The sequence below is a fragment of the Melozone crissalis genome, unplaced genomic scaffold, assembly GCF_028551555.1.
Source record: "Melozone crissalis strain CALT ecotype California unplaced genomic scaffold, PUWL_Pcris_2 ptg000231l_1, whole genome shotgun sequence".
Classification (NCBI taxonomy): Eukaryota; Metazoa; Chordata; class Aves; order Passeriformes; family Passerellidae; genus Melozone; species Melozone crissalis.
In genome coordinates this window covers 1,004,157-1,027,984 of record NW_026535993.1, presented here as the reverse complement: position 1 = coordinate 1,027,984, position 23,828 = coordinate 1,004,157, and the positions used below count along the sequence as shown (strand labels likewise).

At 50.5% G+C, this 23,828-nt stretch overlaps 1 protein-coding gene and 1 pseudogene across 1 annotated transcript; one reads left to right on the top strand and one right to left on the bottom strand.

The window, feature by feature from the left end:
* The first annotated feature begins 8,192 nt into the window (after window positions 1-8,192).
* On the top strand, window positions 8,193-12,611 carry LOC128949388 (olfactory receptor 14J1-like; annotated as a pseudogene).
* Window positions 12,612-13,665: 1,054 nt separating this feature from the next.
* On the bottom strand, window positions 13,666-14,610 carry LOC128949438 (olfactory receptor 6M1-like). The gene has a single exon (XM_054294298.1). The coding sequence runs from the start codon at window positions 14,608-14,610 to the stop codon at window positions 13,666-13,668; it is 945 nt and encodes a 314-aa protein (XP_054150273.1).
* Window positions 14,611-23,828: the final 9,218 nt, after the last annotated feature.

Sequence of the window (23,828 nt, the reverse complement as noted above, 5' to 3'; positions counted from 1 at the left end):
GTTCCTCTAAAGTGAAAGTAGCCTCAACCTCCCGTGACCGAGCTGCCAGGTGTGATCTGTCAGATCGCCTTGAAGGAACCTCTACCATGTATGCCCAGGAAAGAAATAATAACAAGGGCTAGGGGTGTCCTGCCTCTAGCTGTGGAAGGGGCTAACAGCAGGCCTGTTAGCTAAAGGAGCGAGAAGAAGCTGAGAAGCAAGAAGAAGCTGATAAGGAGCTCTCTCCAAGGCTGTAACCAAGGAGACCAAGAGAAGTCAGGAACTGAAGAAAGATAAGAGAACTTTGCAGCTGGACAAAGTATTTTTAGAAAGTTAGTTGAAATCACTGTAACTTTTCACCAATAGTGTTATGTTGACCTATTGTGGCCAATAGTTAGAATAGAATAAGCATAAACAATTGGAAAGTGTATAAAAGATCAGCCCTGTTCAATAATAAAGAGTTGCCACCTGAGACTGCTTGTGGTCTCTGCTTTGTGTTGTGACTGCCTCGACAGCGACATCTAGTCAGGAAGAGGCACAGGAAAACCAGATTTTCTGGACGGTGTGGATCCAATGGCCTGGCACATCAGAGCCACAAAAACACAACACCTTTGTTGATACAGGTTTGCAGTGTACCCTGATACCATCGGGACATGTGGGGGCAGAACCTGTTTCCGTTGCTGGGGTGATGGGGCGATCACAGCAATTGACCCTGTTGGGAGCTGAGGGGAGCCTGACTGGGAAGGAGTGGCAGAAACATCCTATTGTGACTGGCCCAGAGGCCCCGTGGATTCTGGGCATAGACTTCCTCTGGAACAACTCTACAAAGACCCAAAGGGACTCAGGTGGGCGTTCGGAATAGCTGCTGTAGAGGCAGAGAACATCAAGCGGTTGAACACCTTGCCTGTACTACCATAAAGCCCATCTGCAGTAGGACTCCTGAGGGTGGAAGAGCAACGAGTGCCAATTGCCACCCTGACCGTGCACCGCCAGCAGTATTGAACAAATTGAGATGCCATGATCCCCATCCACAGAATGATCCATGAGCTGGAGAGCCAAGGGATGGTCAGCAAAACCCACTCACCCTTCAACAGCCCCATCTAGCCTGTGCACAAATCTGACAGAGAATGGAGATTGACTGTGGGCAATCGTGCATTGAATGAAGTGACTCCACTGCTGAGCACTGCCATTCCAGACATGCTGGAACGCCAGTACGAGCTGGAGTCCAAGGCAGCAACGTGCTTTACCACTATAGATATTGCCAATGCATTTTTCTCCATTCCTTTGGCAGCAGAATGCAGGCCTCAGTTTGCCTTCACCTGGAGGGGTGTGCAGTCCACCTGGAACCAACTGCCCCAGGGGTGGAAGCACAGCCTCACCATCTGCCATGGACTGACCCAGGCTGCACTGGAAAAGGGTGAGGCTCCAGAGCACTTGCAGTGCATTGAGGACATCATTGTGTGAGGGAACACAGCAATGGAAGTGTTTGAGAAAGGAGAGAAAATCATCCAGATTCTACTGGAAGCTGGCTTCACCATCAAGAAAGCAAAATCACAGGACCTTCCCGAAAGATCCAGTTCCTGGGTGTAACGTGGCAAGACAGATAGCATCAGATTCCCACTGAGGTCATCAACAGGAACACCGCAAAGTCTCCACCAACAAACAAGAAGGAAACACAAGCTTTCCTGGGTGCCATAGGTTTTTGGAGAATGCACATTCGTGCGTACAGCCAGATTGTGAGCCCTCTCCACCTGGTCACCTGCAAAAAGAACAATTTCCAGTGGGGCCCTGAGCAGAAACAAGCCTTTGCCCAGATCAAGCAGGAGATCACTCATGCAGTAGCCCTTGGCCCAGTCAGGACAGGACCAGAGGTGAAGAACGTGCTCTACTCTGCAGCCGGGAACCATGGCTTGTTCTGGAGCCTTTGGCAGAAGGTGCCTGGGGAGACTCGAGGCTGACCACTGGGATTCTGGAGCCGAAGCTACAGAGGGTCCGAAGCCAACTACACTCCCACAGAGGAGGAAATCTTGGCCACCTCTGAAGTAGTTCAAGGGGCCTCAGAGTGACTGGCATGGAGGCACAACTCCTGGCACCCTGAATACCGGTGCTGGGGTGGATGTTTAAAGCAAATGTTCCCTCTGCCCACCACGCCACTGACGCTACGTGGAGTAAATGAATTGCCATCATCACACAGCATGCCTATATTGGAAACCTGAATCACCCTGGGATTTTGGAGATAATTACAAACAGGCCAGAAGTTGAGAACTTTGGTCTCACTGACAAAGAGGAGCAAGAACAAGTGACAAGGGCTAAAGAACCTCCACTGTACAACCAACTACGAGCAGAAGCACACCATGCTCTTTTCAAGTTCCTGTCACATTGTAGGGATGAACTGAAAGTGGAAAGCAGCTGTATGGAGCCCCGCATGACAGGCTGCACAAACTACCAAAGGAGAAGGTGGATCAAGTCAACTTGAGGAACTCAAGGCCGTTCAGCTACCCCTGGACATTGCTGAAAGAGAGAAGTGGCCAAAGCTCTACCTTTATACTGATTTGTGGATGGTAGCCAATGCTCTGTCAGGTTGGCTGAAAAGGCCAACTGGCAGCGTAGAGAAAAATCAATCTGGGCTGCTGATGGATGGAAAGACATTGCCTCATGGGTAGAAAATCTGTCTGTGCATGTCTGCCATGTAGATGCCCATGTCCCCAAGAGTTGGGCCAGTGAGGAACACCAAAACAATGAGCAGGTAGGTCAGGCTGCAAAAATATCGGTGTCAAAGATAGACTTAGATTGGCAACATAAGGGGGAGTTGTTCCCAGCTTGATGGGCCCATGATGCCTCAGGCCATCAGGGCAGGGATGCCACCTATAAGTGGGCACGAGACCGAGGGGTGGATTTAACCATGGACAGTATTTCTCAGGTTATCCATGACTGTGAGATGTGTGCTGCCATCAAGCAGGCCAAGCGAGTGAAGCCCCTCTGGTACAGTGGGCGGTGGCCGAAGTAGAAGTATGGGGAGGCCTGGCAAATTGACTCCATCACACTGCCCCAGACATTTCAAGTAAAGCGCTATGTGCTGACCATGGTAGAAGCCACCACTGGATGGCTGGAGACCTACCCTGTGCCTCACACCACTGCCCCTAACACCATCCAGGGCCTGGAAAAGCAAATCCTGTGGAGACATGGTGTGGAAGGATCGTCGTCCATTTGTCCCAGGTGCCCACGGGGTTGGGTTTCTTACCTAGGTATGGGTACTCATTTGGTGATAGGGGCACTTCCACCAGGCATGTTGAGACTAGATCATCCACGCTTCCCATGGCCATGCAAAGATTGTCTGGCTTTAATGATTTTGCCAAAGTGACCCAGATGTTTTGTTTTGGCTGAGGGATGATCCACCCGGTGGTCATTTGGATACGGATGAGGGCGCTGATAAAGACGATGGCAACGGTGGCACTGGTACTGCTGCGGGGTGCCCTAGAAGGTATCGCAGAAAGAATCATACTTCTTCTTTCCCACTGGGTAGTTTTCACTTGTGGATGGTAAAACCACACATTAGTTGACTTATTTTAAGACATTCTTAAATATTCTTAAGTTCCCCCTATACCAACTCCTTCCAATCACTCCCTTCACTTTTTTAAGGGAAGTTTGAGGCAGGGAAAAAGGAGTAGTTTCAAGAGGGGAAAGAGGGAAGGGTAGGGATAAAGGGTCACTGGTAGAGGGATGGAAAAGGGAGGGGTGTTTGAGGCATTTGAGATTGACATGGACATTATCAGTGGGATATATCTACGTGTGATGAGTGTCCTTGCCACAATGTTTGGATATGTGAATTGCTTTTTTTCTTCATCTCCAAGAGAAAGCTGCTTCTGTGGCATGGTGGGAGAGGGAGCTGACTTTGTGTTCATTCGAGGGGTCATCTTCAGATCTGTGTTCTACGTAGGGACTGATAAATCTTCTGGGAATCCACCGGGGTCCTGTATCTGTAGAAACACAAGCATATTCTGTCACCCACATAATGAGAGGGTATGGCCCTTCAACAATTTTAGATTCATGATTCTGGTCAAGTACTGGAGGTCTTTCTTTGAGGTGTGTGTACATGTTGTTATGAAAGTGCCTTAAGACAGGGGGGGTTGGTTCTTTTTGAGAGCAATTTGTGAAATATATATGACATTAGAATTAATGAAATTCGAATAATGTAAAGTACTTTGCACAGTCTCTCTTGTATAGAGAGAGCCGGGGGCTATGTACAAATCACAAACGGGAAAGACACTGCTGTGGAACGTGCCTTGAGCTGTTTTATTTTTCAGCATCAGTTTCATTACGTGGTTGTGACATTGCGAAGATGCCAGCAGCTCACATCCCAAGCAGCAGACCAAGAAATTAATAGTACAACTTACTTTATAAGTTTTTTGACCAACCTCACAAAGCAGAAGCATATTGACAGTGTTAGTGTTCAAAAACACATAATCACGGGGGATTATATGCGGTGCTTTTTATAAAGAGCTCTGGGAATCGGGGTACATTCAACCCAAATCTGATTCTGACCATACATCCAAAATGATCATGTTTTATACTCTATCGCTACATAACTTTCACGTTAATTATTAAACTTATATTGTTCTATTGTATACATAAATTTAGCCCCGCTCTGAATTTCCAACATAGTTTCTCATTATTCTTCTTATGGTTATATAATAATTACATTTATTATTAAACAATCATCACATCTAACAATTATATAATTTATCATACTGGCAGTTGATCTGGGAAAGCACAAAGCCTAACATTTTAGATTCTATCCCTAAATTTTTCCAGGGCTCCATTATCACTGGCAGTCTGTGTATCATAACACATTCTAGAATTTATTTATTTACAGCAACCTATAATATATAATAATAGGTAGAATTTGATATACGCTGTAATTTATTTATTACAATAGAGATAAAAAATGGAAAAGAAGAAAAGAAAAATCTTAAAGAAACAGAAAATTCCACTGGCTCAGGTGGCCACAGCAGACAGAGCCTCTGGCATCAGCTCTCTGTACAGCTCTAGCAGCACAGCCAGCTGAGCCCCCACACACGAGGCTGAGTCTCCATGCCCTGTGCAGCTGATCTTGCAGCCTTTAGATGGTGGAATATCACCCATGCTGTATTGCTCAGGGGACATGCAGTGTTTCAAGTGCCAGCTGTGACACGTGTGAAATACAAAGCTGTGTTTCCTGTCAGGTACAAACAGGCAATGTGTGTATTTGTGATTGCGATACGTGTGGAGACCAACAATGGGAGGGTTGCAAATTCTAATAATAACTGAGAAAAATAAAGCATGGAAGAAGGCCTTTGAACCTATCTTTTGTTTGCAATTAACCTTGGTTGATTGAGGAGCATTTGAATTAAAGCGTTAAGGATGTTGCTCTGAGCTTGTAGTTAATCGATAAAGAGCTCCGCAATAATAACCTTTTGAAGTGTAATTTTAGAATATTGCTTGTATCCTTGAAACTATAGCTTTGGAATATATATAAAGGAAACCTGCTTATCTCACACCTTAACAAAACAGAGAAAAGCAGCTTGAGAAAGGAAGATGAACATAAACTCGAGGATTTACATTTTTGACCAAGGGAAGCTTGACATCACTGTTAGATTTATAGTCTCTGTAATCAAAAGGTGGAGCCACATCTGGGGAACTGGACTCGACCAGAAGGGATCCGTCTTTCTTCTTTCAGAAACTGGACCACTACCATTTGGGCATACTCCTTTTTGGGATACATACTGAGAAAAATTTAATCACAATAGTGTATAGAATTGCGACAGCAAAATTGGGAATAGAAAGTGCTGATGAGTAAAAATTGGAAAAGAAACTGCTGAGAAAGTTGATGAATAGCCCTATAAATACCTGTAAGCCTCAACTGTTGGGGTGCAGTTGGAGGGAAAATTTCCCCCACTGTACCCAGTGCTGTATTGCTCATATTTACCATATTAAATAATTAATTGATTGCTGTTGTAGTGTGTTTTTAAGTTTCTTGTTTTGTTCCCCCATTTTATGTATTATTCCCCCCCTGTTCTTTGTAAGACGGTTCTTCCCTCTCCAGCTTTCCCGCCACAGTGTCTTTGGCACTTATGTTACCACGGTTACCCCTGCCCCCGTTATTTGTCAATCTCCCAAGTTACATAACTGCTCCTCCCTTATCCCACCATATAAGTAAAGTTTTCCTCCTCATCATTGCCTCCAGTGTTCTGCTCTAACTGGAACCTGGGGACACTTTCTCAGTGGGACCCATTAAAACTTCAAAAAGTTCAGAGTTTCAATTTAATTTTGAGTTCTTGAGAAGTTTTTGAAGACACTCTCAGGGACTGGGTCTGATGTAAACAACACCAAATCCCCAAGAGGCTCATTAACATCCTTGTGCTGTGTCTGTGCTGCTGAGCTTTAAAGGAACAGCTCTTCCCAGGGCCAGCTCCTCTCCCAGCCCAGCCCGGCTGAGGGCTCTGCCTGCAGGCACTGAGGGACAGGAGCCAGGCAGAGACAGGCTAAAGGCAATTAGGATTGGGAAGACATTGAGCTGAGACTTCACTTGGGGAAAGATCTTCACAGCCCTGTGCATGGCAATGTCCCCTGTGCTCCTGGAGGGATCTCCTGAAGCCAGCACAACTCACAGCCTGGGGGATGTGTCAGGACGACTTCCCAGTTTCTCTGGGGCACAGGAACAGGAGGAGGAGGATGTGCTGCAGAGCGGGGCTGCCCTGGGCACCGTCAGAGGGACAGGGCAGGACGGCTCCTGCTGCCAGGGACGGCTGCAGGTGCTGAAGCTGGGGCTGCAGCCAGGGCTGCCCAGGGCTGTCCTGCAGAGCAGCTCCTGCAGCCCTCAGGGCTCTTGGCCAGCCCAGGGCATGTGCCACCTGCCAGGGGCAGCTCTCAGCCTGCCTGGCAGCTCCCCATGGATGCTGCAGGGGAGAAGGTGGAGGTGGAAGGAGCCACCCCCATCAGGGCCGATTCCTCCTGCTCTGGAGATGGTGCTGCATGGCCAGGGCTGCTCTCAGCTTTCTCCTCAAGGGAAGAGAAAAGGGGCTGTCAGCTTTGTCTGTGTCACTGAGACTCCTGCACTGTCACCCTGGGCACCAGCAGATGGGTCTCAGATCTCCCTCAGAAAGTGCCTCCTCAGCCTCCTCTCCCTACAGACAGCAGCAGCAGCACCTTGGCTTGCAGCATCTCTGTTTGTCTGGCCTGCTCTTAAGGCCCTGCTGCCAGGGAGATGCCCCTGGGCAGTGCCCTGTGCTGGGAGGGGTCTGCAGGGCAGAGCTGAGCCCCCAGGGCTGGGCTGGGCTCTGGCAGCACTGGCAGGCACAAGGCTTGGATAGAGAGAAACAGCTCCCCCGTAGGCACAGCTCCAGGCTGCAGAGAGCCAGAAAAACCCTTGGTATCCCATCTTGTCCAGCTGCACAGGGAGAGGGAAAAGGGCTTAGAGAAATTTACTTTTAAACTGGAGTCTTTAAAAACTCGACTTCATTTTTCAAGCTTGATCACCCTGAACTACAGGTAGGTGGAATGTGCAAAGGGCACCTGTGTGGGGACCAGCAGGTCTGACTACAATGGGGCAGAAGGAGCCCTGTTTTCCCTGTGGCCTTCCACGGGGTTCAGGTTGAGAGCAGTGCTTAAGATGAATCAGTAACTCAGAAGCATAAACCCAAGATCAAGAATAAAATATTGACAGAAGCTTCCCCACAGGAAGAGAAATAGTTTTGAGGGAATTTCTAAAATAACCCCATAGGATTGTTTCCAAGAGCTTGGTCTCCGGTTGTCAATATCTTGTTTCAACAGTCCACCATGCCCAGAGTGAAGGAATGTCCAACACCAGCTCCATCAGGCACTTCCTCCTGCTGGCATTGGCAGACACGCGGCAGCTGCAGTTCCTGCACTTCTGCCTCTTGCTGGCCATCTCCCTGGCTGCCCTCCTGGGCAACGGCCTCATCATCAGCGCCGTAGCCTGTGGCCACCACCTGCACACGCCCATGTTCTTCTTCCTGCTCAATCTGGCCCTCAGCGACCTGGGCTCCATCTGCACCACTGTCCCCAAAGCCATGCACAATTCCCTCTGGGACACCAGAGACATCTCCTACTCAGGATGTGCTGCTCAGCTATTTATGCTTGTCTTCTTGATTGGAACAGAGTTTTCTCTCCTGACCATCATGTGCTATGACCGTTATGTGTCCATCTGCAAACCCCTGCACTACGGGACCCTCCTGGGCAGCAGAGCTTGTGCCCACATGGCAGCAGCTGCCTGGGCCAGTGCCTTTCTCAATGCCCTGTTGCACACAGCCAATACGTTTTCCCTGCCCCTGTGCCATGGCAATGCCCTGGGCCAGTTCTTCTGTGAGGTGCCCCAGATCCTCAAGCTCTCCTGCTCACACTCACATTACCTCAGGGAACTTGGACTTATTGTGGTTAGTGCTTTTCTGTTGTTTGGCTGTTTTGTGTTCATTGTTTTCTCCTATGTGTAGATTTTGAGGGCTGTGCTGAGGATCCCCTCTGAGCAGGGACGGCACAAAGCCTTTTCCACCTGCCTCCCTCACCTGGCCGTGGTCTCGCTGTTTGTCAGCACCTCATTTTTTGCCTACCTGAAGCCCCCCTCCATCTCTTCCCGATCCCTGGATCTGGCAGTGTCAGTTCTGTACTCAGTGGTGACTCCAGCCCTGAGCCCCCTAATCTACAGCCTGAGGAACCAGGAGCTCAAGGCTGCAGTGTGGACACTGATGACTGGATGGTTTCAGAAGCGTTATATTGCTGGCCAGTTTCTGCAAATCACTTGTAAAAAAAGTCATCTTTGATAGTTCTTTTTTTTTTTTGGTTGAGGCATTTTTTTTACTTTTGTTTTAGTCTATTAATCTTGTCCACAAAATAATTGTTGATGCCACTTCTGATTTTTGGTTTCTCTCCATCATTGCTGTAGCCCTAGACAGTGTCAATAAGGAGCTGTGCTCTCAGTGGCTTTAAATGATCTCCCAGCAGTTTTCCTTGGAAATCCCTCTTTTCTTCCTTTCTCTGTACCTGCAGCAGCAATGTCTGGAGCAGAGCTGGGGGCAGGTAAGGGGCGGTAGCGCAGCTCTGCTCCTGCTGGCCACACCATTCCTGATCCAGGCCAGGAGCCATTGGCCTTCTTGCCCACCTGGGCACACTGCTGGCTCATGTCCAGCCTGCTGTCCATCAGTGCCCCAGGTCCCTTTCTGGCTTGCTGCTGTCCAGCTGTTAGCGTTCAAAAACACATAAGCACGGAGCAATTATATGCGGTGCTTTTTATTAAGAGCTCTGGGAATCGGGGTATATTCAACCCAAATCTGACTCCGACCATACATCCGAAATGATCATGTTTTATACTCTATCGTTACATAACTTTCATGTTAATTATTAAACTTATATTGTTCTATTGTATACATAAATTTAGCCCCTCTCTGAATTTCCAACATAGTTTCTCACTATTCTTCTTATGGTTATATAATAATTACATTTAATTACTAAACAATCATCACATCTAACAATTATATAATTTATCATACTGCTTACGCAGGTGCAGTTGATCTGGGAAAGCACAAAGCCTAACATTTTAGATTCTATCTTTAACTTTTTCCAGGTTTCCACTATCACAGCCACTCTGTCCCCAGCCTGTAGCAATGCAGGGGTTGTTGTGGCCAAAGTGCAGGACCCGGCACTTGGTCTTGTTCAACCTCATCTTGTTGGAGTTGGGCCCTGGATCCAGCCTGTCCAGGTCCCTCTGCAGAGCCCTCCTACCCTCCAGCAGATCCACACTCACACCCAGCTTGGTGTCATCTGCAAATTTGCTGATGCTGGACTCAGTCCCCTCATGCAGATCATCAGTGCAGATATTGAAATCCACGCTGGCTGGCTCTGATCCCTCGGCCATCCTGTGGGTGCCCTGGGATGGCACTCAAGGTGATCTGTTCCATAACCTTGCTGGGCACTCAGGTCAGGCTGACAGGCCTGGAGTTGCCCAGCTCCTCCTTCCAGCCCTTCTTGGGGATGGGCTCACATTGGCACCTCCAGTCCTCTGGGACCTCCCTGCTGAGCCAGGACAGGTGGTAAATGATGGGTAACAATATCCCCCCAACAAGGAATGGAGGTTTCCTTACCCCTCCTTTTGCCATTAATGTATTTATAAAATCATTTTTATTAACCTTCACAGAAGTGGCCACGTTAAGTCCTAATTGAGCTTTCACCTCTCCAGTTTTCTTTCTGCATTACCTAGGAACATCCTCAAACATTTCTTGAGTTGCCTGCCTGTCCTGCATTTGGCTACATAATGATTTTGTCATTTAAGGGGTATAATTTAATTTGCTCCCTACCCAGCCAGACCACTCATTTTCCTTGGCATATCACTTTTGGGATGCTTCTGTTCCTTCAAAATTTCTTTCTTGAAAGGTGTCCATCCTTCCTGGACACGTTTGTTTTTAAGGGCTGCTATGTTTTTAAGGGCTGATTTTAAAAATCAGTACCTGAGGTCGTACTCCCCAAACCAGTCCTGAATAGGCCAAAGTCTGCTCTCTGTAACTCCAACGTACAAGATTCTTTGATGCCCCTCCTTTCTCAGAATGTTTAAAAAATCAATAAATTCATGGTCACTGTGCCCCAAACAGCGTCTGACAACCACATCTCCCACCAGCCCTTCTCTGTTTGTGACCAGCAAGAGACAGAGCTGTCCTTGGCAGTGGGAATTGCAGGAAACCTCCCCAAAGTGCACCTTGGAAGGTTCAGCCTGGTACTGAGAAGAAAGCAAAGTCCCTCGCAGGGCAGAATGTTGGTGCTGGAGGTGTGGCAGCGTGAGGCTGGGCCATGGCCGGGCTCTGTGTGCCAGGAGCCGGCAGCACTGGGTGCAGGGAGCCCAGAGAGGGCACAGCAACAATGGGTGAGAAATGCTGGGGCACAGCGAGATGGGCGAGTGCAGCCGGCCAGGGCAGAGGAGCAGCACGCCCAGGGGGCACAGCCTGCAGGACAGATGGCCAAGGGCTGGGCAGGGCTGGCAGGGCCACAGGCACCCAGGCCTTTGTGCCCTGGCCTCGGGCAGCGCCTCTGGAGGCCCCACAGGAGGAACTTTCCTAGCAGGGGCTGCACTTTGCTTCTCCCTCGGCCTCCCTGCAGAGGCTGGCAGGGTCTGCAGGTTGATGCATTTTGTCCTTGCCGCCCCTCACATCCCCCTGGCCCACCAAGAGCCCCGAGGCAGCCGTGAGGGACAGGCCCTGCTGGCCCAGGCTGGGCTCAGGGCTTGGCCTTTCTGCTTCCTGCAGCCAAGCCAGGCCTTGCTCAGCATTGCAGTTCCCTGCTCACAGCCTTGGACTCCCTGCAATCCTGCCCTCAAGGATCTGCTCTCACCAGGCCCTGGGCAGCCTTGGGCACTCCCTGCCCTCACTGGGGCCCAGCCATGCTCCAAGGCACTTGCAGTTTTGCTGCTGACTCCTTCAGCAGCTTCTCCATCCTTCTCTGCGTGCCTGAGGCTCCTGGACCCAGCCCCAAATCCAGCGTGGGGTTGATTAAAATACAGAAAGCGCTCAGGAGCTCTTTGTCTCCCTTCCATTGTCTTTGAGTCTCCAGGGCTTGTAGAGTGATTGGAGTCAGTTTGGAGTTATCTTCAGGAGGAAGATGTCAAAATGCACCTCATGATTTTTGTTTTTTTAATCACATCAGAATTTTTTTATTTTTTAGTTATGAGAAGAGGGGATAGAAGCATTCCCTAGGTGATCTGGATGCTGAATGTCTCCTTAGGAGGTCTGGGCATGGATAAGAATGAGCCCCTTGCAGGCTGAGCCTGTTTGGACAATCGGCTCCTCACCCCCAGTCTCACCATGTCTGACAACGCCCACCTGGGACTGACATCCCAAAAAAAAGAAAAATTTAAGCATTTTTCCTTATAAATAAAATTCATTAATAACAAAATTCTAGTTATATTATTTTTATTTAGGATAGTCTTAGAAAATATTTTTATTACCTAATTTGTATATTTATAATAAAATTTGATACATTTCTAGCAACCAAGAAAATTATTCATCATTGGTTCCAAGTAACACAATTCCCTTCATGAATTAATTAATTAATTTCTATTGGCTATTTATTTCTTTCTCTTTACGTTAATTAGGTATATTTGTAGTCTTTTTGTCATCTTTTTTATCATCTTTTTCTCAGACAGGGTTGGGGGGCAGTGCACTTCGAGGTTCCCGGAGACATTTCTGGGGCACATTTGGGGCAGTTTTGGGTCTGGGGAGGGAATTCAGAGAGAACTTGAGGGTCTGGAGGATACTTGGGGAAGCCGGGTGGGCACTTGGAGGGGCACTCAGGGATTCTGAGCGACAGTTCAGGGTCCGGGGCAGCACTTGGGGGTCCAGGGGGACCCTTGGAGGTCACGGAGGGGAATTTGGGGCCCTTCAGGATCCGGGCGGGCCCTTGGGGGCCTCGAACGGGGCTGTCTGGGGTGCGGGGGGTGATGGGAGTTGTAAGCGCGGGTATCATACGGTTTAACGGGGCCGCGGAGCATCGGCGGAGTTCTGGGCGCAGCTGCAATGGCTCTCGGTGTGGCACAGGGCATGAGAGGAGATGAAGTCCCGGCTGGAATGGCGCTGGTCGTGCGCCGCGGAGCATGATGGGAGCTGTAGTCCTGGAAGCGGTTGGAACGAAATGTTTGGGAGTCCGGGACGGCTCTTGGGGGACACCTTTGTGTCCGAGCCCCGACTTGAGATCTTCTGGGGGAACGTAAACGGCACGGGAGCCCTTGGGAGGAGCTCGGAGAGCTCCAACCAGGCTCTTTAGGGCGCGGGTTGCGGCCGGAGTTTTAGGCGCGGGACTGTGTTCTGAGGGGCTCTGGGGCCGCGGGGGACGAGAGGAGATGAATTCCCAGAAGTGGCTGTACCGGCCATCTGTGGGGGTGGGAGCACTCAGGGGTTCGGGGGTGCTTATGGGAGTCCCGAAAGGGCGCTGAGGGGGCACTGTGGGATCCTGCAGGTTCTGTGGAGCGCGGGACATGACGGGCGTTGTTGTTTTGGCTGCAATTGGGCTCAATCGGCCCGCGGGGCATGATGGGCGTTGTAGGCAAAACCAGAAAATACGGCGCCTACCCTAGGCACCCCTCTCGAGGCCCCGGCCTCTGGCGCTGAATGGCTGCAGGCTGTGATGGGCGGGAGCCTCGGCAAATGGGAGGCGGTGGAGGCGGGAGCAGCCAATGCACCCTCTCCTGTCCCTCCCAGTACAGACCAGTCCCTCCCAATACACCTGAGTTCGTTCCCGGTCCCTTTCCAATTCCCCCCAGTCTTCCCCACCTGCTCTCAGTGACTTTGCGATTCCAAACCTAGACACTGGGGCTGCTGGCTGTCCCAGGGAAGGAGCTGGACAAGATGTCCTTTGCCCAGGAGCTGTAATTTGGATTGTCACTTGCCGCTGTTCTTCTGAACTCTTCTCTGTTACGCAGATTGGCCCTTAATGAGCTGGTGGCTCTCCAGTAAATGGTCCTGGGAGCAGCCAGGGCAGAGAATGAACTGAGTTTCTCCTCTTGCCATTGTCGGTGCCATGTCTGGGTGTGCAGATGAGTCTCTTATCTCTTGACCTGAGGCAGCCCTGTTTGGAGGCTGCACTCACAGGCACTGCTATTGTGTAACAGATGACACCAGATTCTTGGGATGGCTTTCCAGAAATGCACCATGGTTAGGGGAAAAGCTTTGTTCTTGCCCTTGCAATGGATTTGCTCAGGGCCAGGATCACACGTTTGTTCCGAAGGCTGTAGATGAATGGGTTTAAGAATGGGTACAGGACTGTATTCAGCAGAGCTACAATTCTGTTGGTGCTCAAGGAAATAGATTCTGCAGGACATGTGTAGAGAGCAATGCAGCTCCCGTAGGCAATGGATAAGGTGATGAGATGGGAAGAACACGCAGTCAAAGCTTTCTTCCTCCCAGAGGCTGCTGGAAGATACAGAACACAGAAAAGGATGCAGATGTAAAATGCCAGAGTCAAACACAAGGAACCCAGCACAACACAGGATATGAAGACAGAGTCTATTTTCCAGAGCAGGCTGGTGTCAGAGCAGGACAGTTTGAACAAGGGGGAGTTGTCACAAAAGAAATGGGGGATCTTGGAGCCACAGAAGGACAGCTCAGAGAGGAAGAGCAGCCGGTAGCTCAGCAGGGCAAAGCTGAGGATCCAAGCAGCAACAACCAGGCGGACACAGAGCTGAGGCTTCATGATGGCAGCATAGAGCAAAGGTTGGCAGATGGCAACATAGCGGTCAAAGGACATGACAACGAGCAGCATGAACTCTGTGCAGCCCATAGCAAAATAGAAATAGTTTTGGGCAAAGCAGCTGCTAAGTGAGAGAGTGTTCTGACCAGAACTCAGCATCACAAACAGTTTGATGCTTGTGGAGGATGTAAACCAGATTTCCAGGAAGACCATGTTGCTGATGAAAAAGTACATGGGAGTTTGCAGGTGGTGATCCACACACACGAGGAAAATGATGGTTGCATTCCCCATCACTGTTGTCAGGTACGTGAGCAGAAGGACCAGAGAGAAAAATACCTGCAGCCTTGGATCCAGCTCTGGAAAACCCTCTAGGATGAACTCAGTAACTGCTGTTTCATTTTCTGGTCCCATGCTGAATTCCAGCTCATCCTGCTGAGACAGGAACATGGCAAAAACAAGTGGGAAAATTTCACAGTCTGGACAAACATTTCTATCCTTCCTTCTCTGTTTTTTTCTTTTCCTGCAGTCTTGCTATAGAGCACAGAGATCGTGCTTCAAACAATTCTCACACCCTGATTGTTCTGTTTACCATTTCAGGTAGAGATGCCAGGGGTTTATTATGTTCTTTCTACCTTTTCCAAACACTCCCAAAAAGTTCTTTCACCAGAACAGAGGATTCTAAAGAGTTCTTGGCTATTTCCCCCCTTTCGTGGGAAATTCCCAGCTCACTCAGACCTACTGCAAAATCTGTCACACCCATGTGCCAAACACCTCTCATCTACAGCGCAAACACTAAACTGTGAAATTACATCCAATCTGTACATTGAAGTTCCTTGTTTCTACTTTTCAGTACCTGCCTTTGGACAGGAGTCCCTGAGGATCTGTTGATTCCAAAATAAGCAATCCCAAGTATCTCTTTTGCAACCCTCTGCTTTCTTCCACAGCTTTTCCCTCTCTGGCTCGTCAGGAAAGGAGTGGGGAGGGCAGAATAGGGACCAATTATAACTTGGTTTTTGAGTGCTCCAAATGAGGACTGGAATTTATTATGGATCCACACAGAGTGTCACAATCTGAGCTGTCTCCTGCCTGCACCAAAATGCACCTGTTCCCATGCAGTCCTTCATTGCCATTGATAGCAAATAACCCAAGTGCAGAGTGAGAGATTTGTAATTTTTGCTTTGTGTGCCAGATGGGAGCACCCAGCCTCCAAATGTTCTCTTGTCTCTACTGGTTACAGAGGGAGCCTCAAGACAACAAATTCTCCTGGGTGCCTGCAGGGAATAGATTAAACTCACTTTTCAAGTCTCAAATGCTGGATTAATTAAGTAATTAAGTTACTCTGTTTTGAAATCAAAATGCACAGCTAAGGAAAGATACATGAGAAAAATATATGCAATAAAGACTGTATTTTCTAATAAAGTCTAAAATAAAGCTATGTCTAAGAAAAACGTATTTTCCCTTTCAGGTTTTTTGGTTTGCTTTTAGACATGAAGAGCAGAGCAGGTGACTTTGAAAATAGGATTATTTAAAATGCCGGGGAGAAGAGGAGAGGGAGGGTCTGAAGCAGTGAAACAAAGCTCTGTTGATGACAACCAGAGCACCGAAGTCACTGGACCCCTGGGTGGCCCAAGGACTCTCCCATCTCATTGTCCACACAGAGCAGAGCAGAGGCTGGTCTGAGACAGGCCATCAACTTGAAACCAAGTGACTGAGCTCAGTCAAGAGCCCTCAAAATGAACCAGCTCCAAAATGAACAAAAATTAGTCACCTTCGAAATTAACTGTGGGACTGAAATGTTTGGGAGCTCTCCAGGTGGGGCCTCGGGGCAGCCCTCGGGATGAGCAGATCCTGCTGTGCCCGGGCCGATTCTTGTGCATAAATGCAGCGACCACCAGCCTGGCTGGAGGCTCTGATGCTTCAGAGACTCCTGTAGCGCGGGTATCATACGGTTTAACGGGGCCGCGGAGCATCACGGGAGTTCTGGGCGCAGCTGCAATGGCTCTCGGTGGGGCGAGGGGCATGACGGGAGATAAAGTCCCGGCTGGAATAACGCTGGACTTGCGCCGCGGAGCATGATGGGAGCTGTAGTCCCGAGAGTGGCTCGAACACAATGGGGGTGCGGGAAGACGCTTGGAGGACACTTTTGCGTCCGAGCCGCGACTTGAGGTCCTCGCTGGAACTTAAATGGTTCGAGAGCCCTTAGGGGGAGCTCGGGGAGCTCTAACCAGGTTCTTAAGAGCGCGAGGCACGGCAGGAATTTTAGGCGCCTGACTGTGTTCTGAGGGGCTCTGGGGCCGCGGGGGATGGGAGGAGATGAATTCCCAGAAGTGGCTGTACCAGGCATCTGTGGGGTTGGGATCACTCAAGGGTCCGGGGACGCTTTTGGGGGGTCCCAAATGGGCGCTGAGGGGGCACTGCGGGATCCTGGAAGGCGTGGGGGACACTTATGGAACAGATGGGGGCGGATCCCGGTGTTCTGTGGAGCGTCGGGCATGACGGGAGTTGTAATTTCGGCTCTAATTGGGCTCAATCGGGCCGTGGGGCATGATGGGAGTTGTAGGCAAAAAGGAAAGGCGCCAATCTAGGCACCACCCCCAAAACCGGGTCCCTTGTGCTGATTGGCTGCAGTAGGTGATTTGCGGGAGCCTCGGCAAATGGGATGTGGAGGAGGCGGGAACAGCCCATTCAGCCCCTCCTCCAGCCCCTCCCGGTACTGCCCAGTCCCTCCCAATACGCCTGAGTTTATTCCCAGTCCCTTCCAGTTCACCTGAATTTCATCCAGAGGATGCCCCAGTGTCCCCAGTCTTCCCCGCAATGTCCCCAGTGTCCCCAGTTTGCCCCAGTATCACTCCCAGTATGTCCCAGTGTACCCCCACAGTCCATCCCCCTCCACCCAGATTCCCCCTCAGTATTCCTCGTATTCCCAGGTTGTCCCACTCCTCCTCAGTATCACACCCAGTATGTCCCAGTGTCTCCCACAGCCTTCCCAGTGTTCCCCAGTATGTCCCAGTCCTCCCCAGTGTTTCCAAGGACAGTTTAATTTCTCTCGGTGGCCGTGGCAGCCAAACCCAGCAGTGGGGTCAGTGCAGTGCCCATGGCCACAGCCCCTTGCAGTGGCCCCGTGCAGCTTGGGCTGATGATCCACCCTCACAGCTGGCCCAGGGCAGCTCTGCAGTGGCTTTGGTGGCACCTGGGGCCGGCACACACCTGAGCAGTGTGTCTGTTTGCAGTGGGGAAACTCAGGAGTTTCAGATTGCTTCAAAAAATCCCAAAAAGGGAAAACTCCTCTTAGGCTGAGTGCAGCCAGCTCTGCAAGCATAGCAGGTCCCAGGGGAGTGAGGACAGACAGGATGGGGCTGGGCAATGTGGAGCAAGGTTGTCCACACTGGGTCAGAGCTCCAGGCACAGCTTCTGTGAGCAGGCCAGAGCTGCTGAGGAGAGACCCTGGGTCAATATCAATCACAGAATGCTGCAATTACCTCTGCTTTGAAGAGAATAAAAATAAAATACATCCTTTAAAATACGAATGCGTTTTTTTTACAACTTCTTTGAAATCTTTCTCCATAAGTGGACTAGGAAAACTTTAATAACCCTCTCAGGGCTTTGGTGTTGTTTACATCAGACTCAGTACCTGAGAGTGTCTTCAAAAAACTTCTCAAGAACTCAAAGTTAAATTTAGACTCCAAATTTTCTTAAAGTTTTAATGGGTCCCACTAAGGGATATGACTGAGAAGGTGTCCCCAGGTTCCAGTTAGAGCAGAACACTGGAGGCCCTGATGACAGCTGGGATAAACAAGGCCAAGGCATCTCTGGTGCTGAGCAAAGCTGGATGTGTTTGAGGAATGCCAAGGGCCAAGGCCTGAGCCCCAGCCCCTGGCCAGGCAGATGCTTTCCCTCCCTCCTTGCTCAGGGCTCTTGCCAGGATGGGCACTGGCATGTGGGGATGTGCAATGGCAAGGGCAGGAGCATGGGGCGGCCCCTGCCAGGCTGCTGAGCAGGGACAAGGAGGCAATGAGGCCCCAGGCCTGCAAGGGTCACTTGTCTCCTGCTCCTGCCTCAGGCCCAGGCCCAGCAGCCATGGCCAAAGTGCTGCCCAAGTTGGCTCTGGCAGGGCTGTCTTGCAGCTGCTGCACATGCCTGTGCCCTGTGCAGCCCAGGCTGTGCTGCGGTATCCCTGCCCTGCGCCTCTGTCCCTGCAGGCTGTCGGCATCCCCCGGCTGCCCCACCTGGCTGGCCCCTTCCTTTGCTGACAGCTCTGCCTCCTGCCTGCCTCTGCCTGCCCACACAAAGCCTGGGGCTGATACCAAAAGGGTTCATTCCATGTTGACCCTGCCTGTGAACTTTCAGCACAGGAACAAGACATGCAGGGGCCGCTTTCACAGCAAGGATGGTTGGAAGAAAAGAAGAAGACATCTGGCTCAAGGGTGTAGGGATAGAGAAAACAAGGAGGGAATCTGGGATCTTGAGGTGGATTTTATGGAAGTGGGTAAATTCTAAGTGGCATTCACTAACTGTTTATAGGCAACACAGTGGTAGAATTACATGTCCAAGTAAGATTAGCATTTATCCCTCACTAGAGCTCAGTCCTGAATATATGACACTCTCTGAAATAGCAAATGAGTGTTCAGGACCCTTTTTCTGATATTTCAGAGAGTTGGTGACAGTGGTTCCTCACAGAACCAAGGAGTCAGCTGTGATACTGTGCAAACTCATGGAACAAAGGGTCCATTGTGACACAGCAGAACCCCATGGAACCAAAATCCATTTGGGCACATTGGGGCCACATTGGACCAATGGTCCATTGTGATCCTGCGGATCCAAGAAGACCATTGTGACCCTGAGAAACCTCTTGGAACCAAGGGGCCATTGTGTCACAGCAAGGCCTGGTGGAACCATGGGTCCATTGTGGCACTGCAGAACCTCACGGAACCATAGTGACCGTGTTCTACTGCGGGACATCATGAAACAAAGGGTCCATGGTGACACTGCAGAACCAAGGAGACTGCTGCTGGCAGTGTGAGAGCTCATGGAACCAGAAGTCCATTGTGACACAGCAAGGCTTGATGGAACCAAGGGTCCTTTTTTAAACTGTGTAGCCTCATGGAACCATGAGCCATTGTGACACAGAGTGGCCACACAGAGCCAAGGGGCAATTGTGACACTGCGGATCCAAGGAGACCATTGGGACTGAGGAACCTCATGGAACCAAGAGTCCATTGTTCCACTGTGGGGCCCTGTGGAACCAAGGGGAGCACAGTGATATTGCGGGGCCTTATGGAACAATGGAGACTGTTCTGACACTTTGGGACCCAGTGGAACCAAGGGGCCATTAGAGCATGGCAGGGCCTGGTGGAATCAAGGGGACTGCAGTGAACACTGTGGGTGTCCATGGGATGAAGTGTCCATTCTGACACTGTGGAACCAAGATACCGTTGTGACACTCTGGGGCATCATGGAACCTAAGGTCCATTGTGACACAGCGTGGCCACATGGAACCATGGAGGCCATTTTTACACTTGGATGCCTTGTGGAACCAAAGGGCCATTGTGGCACTTCAGAGCCTTGTGGAATCAAGGGGACCATAGTGACACTCTGGGGCTCCATGAAACCAATGGTCTGTTGTGACACTGCAAGGCCTTGTGGGATCATGGAGACCATTGTGACACTAGAAGGCCTCATGCAAGCAAGGAACCATTGTGACACTCTGGAGTCTTGGCAGACCAAGGGGAAGTTGTCACACTGTGTGGCACCATGGAACCAAGGAGGCCATTGTGACACTGCAGGAACTAAGGATCCATGAACATTGCAGGACCCCATGGAACCAACGGTCCATTGGGACACTGTGGGGCCTCATGGAATCCTGGAGGCCATTCTGACAATTTGATGCTTCATTGAAACAAGGGGCTCTGCAGGGCCTCATGGGTCCAGGAGACCCCTGTGACACTGCAAGTCTTCATGGAAACAAGGGTCCATTGTGACACTGCAGCACCAAGGAAACCCCTGTGACACTGCCAGGCCTCATGGAAGCAAGGGACCATTGTGACACTGGAGCCCCATGGAAACAAGAGGCCAGTGTGACACATCTGGGCCTGATGGAACCAAGGATCCAATATGACACCACCACTGGGACACTGCAGGGCCTCATGGAAACAAGGGAACAGGGAACTGGTCTGGTTGGCTTGGTCTGACTGGTCCAACTGCCCTTGGCATGTTGAAGGTCTCTTCTCTTGTACCCCTGAAACCCTGGGGCTCTGGGCTTTCCTTCAATTGGAAAAGAACTGCCCTTCTCATTCAAGCATCCATGGCCAAAAAAGGATTCCGTCTCCAAAATTCCCAATATCCAGGGATTGTTCCCAGACAAAATCTGCCATTGCCAGCAAGTCTGGCTGACCTGGTCTTCCTGAAATTTCGGTCTCACCTGCCTTCAAACACTGAGGCTCCACCCTTTCCTTCCTATGGAAAAGAACTATGTTTTTGCAAGTGCTCATGGCTAAAATTGGGATTCCACCTGCAAAAGTCCTATATCCATTGATTGCTTCTACACAAAAGCTGCCTGTCCAGCCAGGTCTGGCTGGCCTTGGCCTCCTGAGGGCTGGCTCTCACCTGTCTTCCAAGCACAGGGGCTCCATTCTTTCCTTTCTGTGGAAAAGAACTGGCCTTCTCCTCCAGGGAGAAATGGCTGAAATTGGGATTCCACATTCAAAATTTCCAATATCCAAGAGCTCCTCCAAGACAAAGCTGCCAGGACAGACAGACAGGCCTGGCCTTGGCCTCTGGTGACTGCAGTTCATCAGCTCCTGAAACACTGGGGCTGTGTGGTTTCCTTCCTGTGGGGATCATGGTGACACTGTGGGGCCTCGTGGTACCAAGGCCATCACTGTGGCTCTGCTGGGCCGTATGGTCCCAAGGGGCCAGTGTGAAGCAGCAGGGCTTTGTGGAACCAAGAGGCCATTGCTGCATTTCAGGGCCTCGTGGAACCAAAGGGCCGTTGTGATCCTGCAGGGCACCGTGGATCCATGGAGAGCATTGTGGAATTGCAAGGCCCCATGGAATCATGGAGACCATTGTGACACTGTGGGGCCCCACGGAACCAAAGGGCCACTGTGACCCTGCACGGTCTCATGGAAGCACGGGGCCACACTGCAGAAGCAAGGAGAACATTGTGACACTGCAGGGCCTCATGGAACCAAGGGGAGATGGAACAGGTTTGGCTGGTTTGGCCTCCAAGGGGCCACTGAAAAGGTCCAGCTGATCTTAGAATGCTGAGGGCTGCCTCTCATCAGCCCCTGGAGAACTGGGACTCTGTGCTTTCCTTAATGTGGAAAAGAACCATCTGTCTTCCCAGGTTCTCACAGTCAAAACTGATGCTCCCTCTGAAAAATTCCCTATATGCAAGGGAATCCATGACAAAAGCTGCCAGGACAGAGAGCTCTGGCTGGCCTTGGCCTCTGTTGGTCACCTCTCATCTCAAGAAAGGCCTGAGGAAAGTATTTGAACAGGTTTGACTACAGGTTTGAACATCAATGGGTCTCTCATCCTCTAAAAAACTCAGCTGCTCTTCTGATCATATGTGTCTTTTGTTTCCTCAGTGTGTCTTATGCATGAAATATTATTTTCAGGTTCATAATATTATTCTTTTCATTCTACCAGTGTTATCTGACACAAAACACCTCCTCTAAATATGGATCCTGGTCACTGTACAAGCAAACACAAGAAAGAATCCAGCAGGAATGATTTGTCCCTGCTCTCATCTGTCCCATCTCCTCTGGAGCTGGAGGTGCAGCCCCAGCACTTGGCAGGGCTCAAGGGCTCACAAGCTCAGCTGCTACCCAGAGAACTTGCAGACCCTGGGCTGCTCTTCTTGGCCCCTGCAGGCTCAGCCAGGCTGAGATGGACACTGATGGTTTCTGGGCCAGGCTCTCTGAGCCCAGCCCAGCTCCCTGCAAGCTCTGCCAGCTGCCCTGAGCTCTGGGCAGCACCAAGGGCCTCTCCCCAGCCCAGCCCAGCCGGCTCTGGCCCCACAGCTCTGCTCAGGCCAGGCTGCTCTGGGCACTGCCCCACGGCCTCAGCCCCTGGCAAGGGCACAGCAGCAGCTGCAGCTGCCACAGGACTCAGCCCCAGCATGGGGGAATGTGCCTGGCCAAGGGAAAGGAGGCTCCCTGGGTGCCCTGCTCTCCTCTGCAGGAGATGCTGAGAGCTCTGCAGCCCCTGCTGCCATCCCATCTGCCCAGGGCAGCACAAGAGCCCCGGCCTTGGGGCCCTCAAGAGCTGCTCCTGCTCCAGGCCCAGGGCCCATCCCAAAGCTGGGCCAGCCACAAAGCTGTGCCCATTTCTGTTCATTTCTGCTTTGATGAGGATGGATCCTCAGCACCTTGTAGGCGTGTGATAAATTTTACTTTTACAGAGGCCTCTTCTTTGTTGAGCTCTTCAGTTCAGGAATTCAGTGACAAAGGCTCATAAACATTTGTTCAAAACACCCAAACAAGAGAAGGCCGAGGGAATAATTCAAATCTTCAGTTCTTCTGTGCTTAATTAGACAAATTTAAGAAGTGTATTCAAAGTGAATCTACGATATTGAAAACAATGCAGACAGAATTATTTAGTCGTGTTTAGTTTTCTTTTCCTGTTTATAGATTGGTATCAGCAATCCCCAGTAGATATTGATCCCCAGCCCCTCCTCATGCAGTCTGAACAGATATGAAAATCAAGACCCTTCATGGCTGGCAATCAATCACATTTTGTCTCTACCCCCTCCCCACCATTTCCCTCATCCAACCCCTGTCACTCAGAGCAGCTGAGGAATGGAGTCACATCCAGGGGTGTTCCCAGGGCTCAGGATTGGGGCCAGGTGAGTGAAATCTCTTTATTGCTGATCTGGATGAGGCCATCGAGGGCACCCTCAGTCAGTTCCCAGGTGAGCCCAAGCTGGGTGGCAGTGTGGCTGTGCTGGAGGGCAGGAAGCTCTGCAGAGGGATCTGGCCAGGCTGGAGCCATTGGCCCAGGACAATGGGATGAGGTTCACCAAGGCCAAGGGCCACGTCCTGCCCTGGGCTCACAACCACCCCAAATCCCTGGCTGTGCCCTGCCCCTGATCCCCACAGCCTGTCCTGTTTCCTTCATCCCTGCACTGCCAGGGACTCTCTGGGACAAGGGAGCTCTGCTCTGGGGATGGAGGGAGGTGCAAGTGCCACCACTGGAGTGGGAGCCAGAACTCACCAGGTTTGTGTCCTTTGGCGGTCAGGAACTGGTGGGACTCAGAGCAGAGAAAGTTTCTCTTTATGGCCAACAGACCATGGTTGAACAGGACACAATTCAATAACAATCATGCTCTTCCCTGAGCCATGTACATGGTCTCAGCAGCGTCTGACATGTCCACCATCCGCAAGTGATTTCCATACTAAAATATCTTTTAGAAAAATATGTTTCTGTGATAGATATAAACACAGTGAAGTTCTTGTATCAGGATGCCCATCCTGGAGTAGGGGCAAAGCAGCCTGAACAGTTCCTGATTTGCAAAGCTGTCAGTGGTACATGGAGAAGGGTTTCAGGCTGCTTTTGGTGTTGAGAAAATGCTGAAACCAGCCTGACTCATTTCATCTCCTCCTGTCCTGGCTGATCTCCCCTCTTTC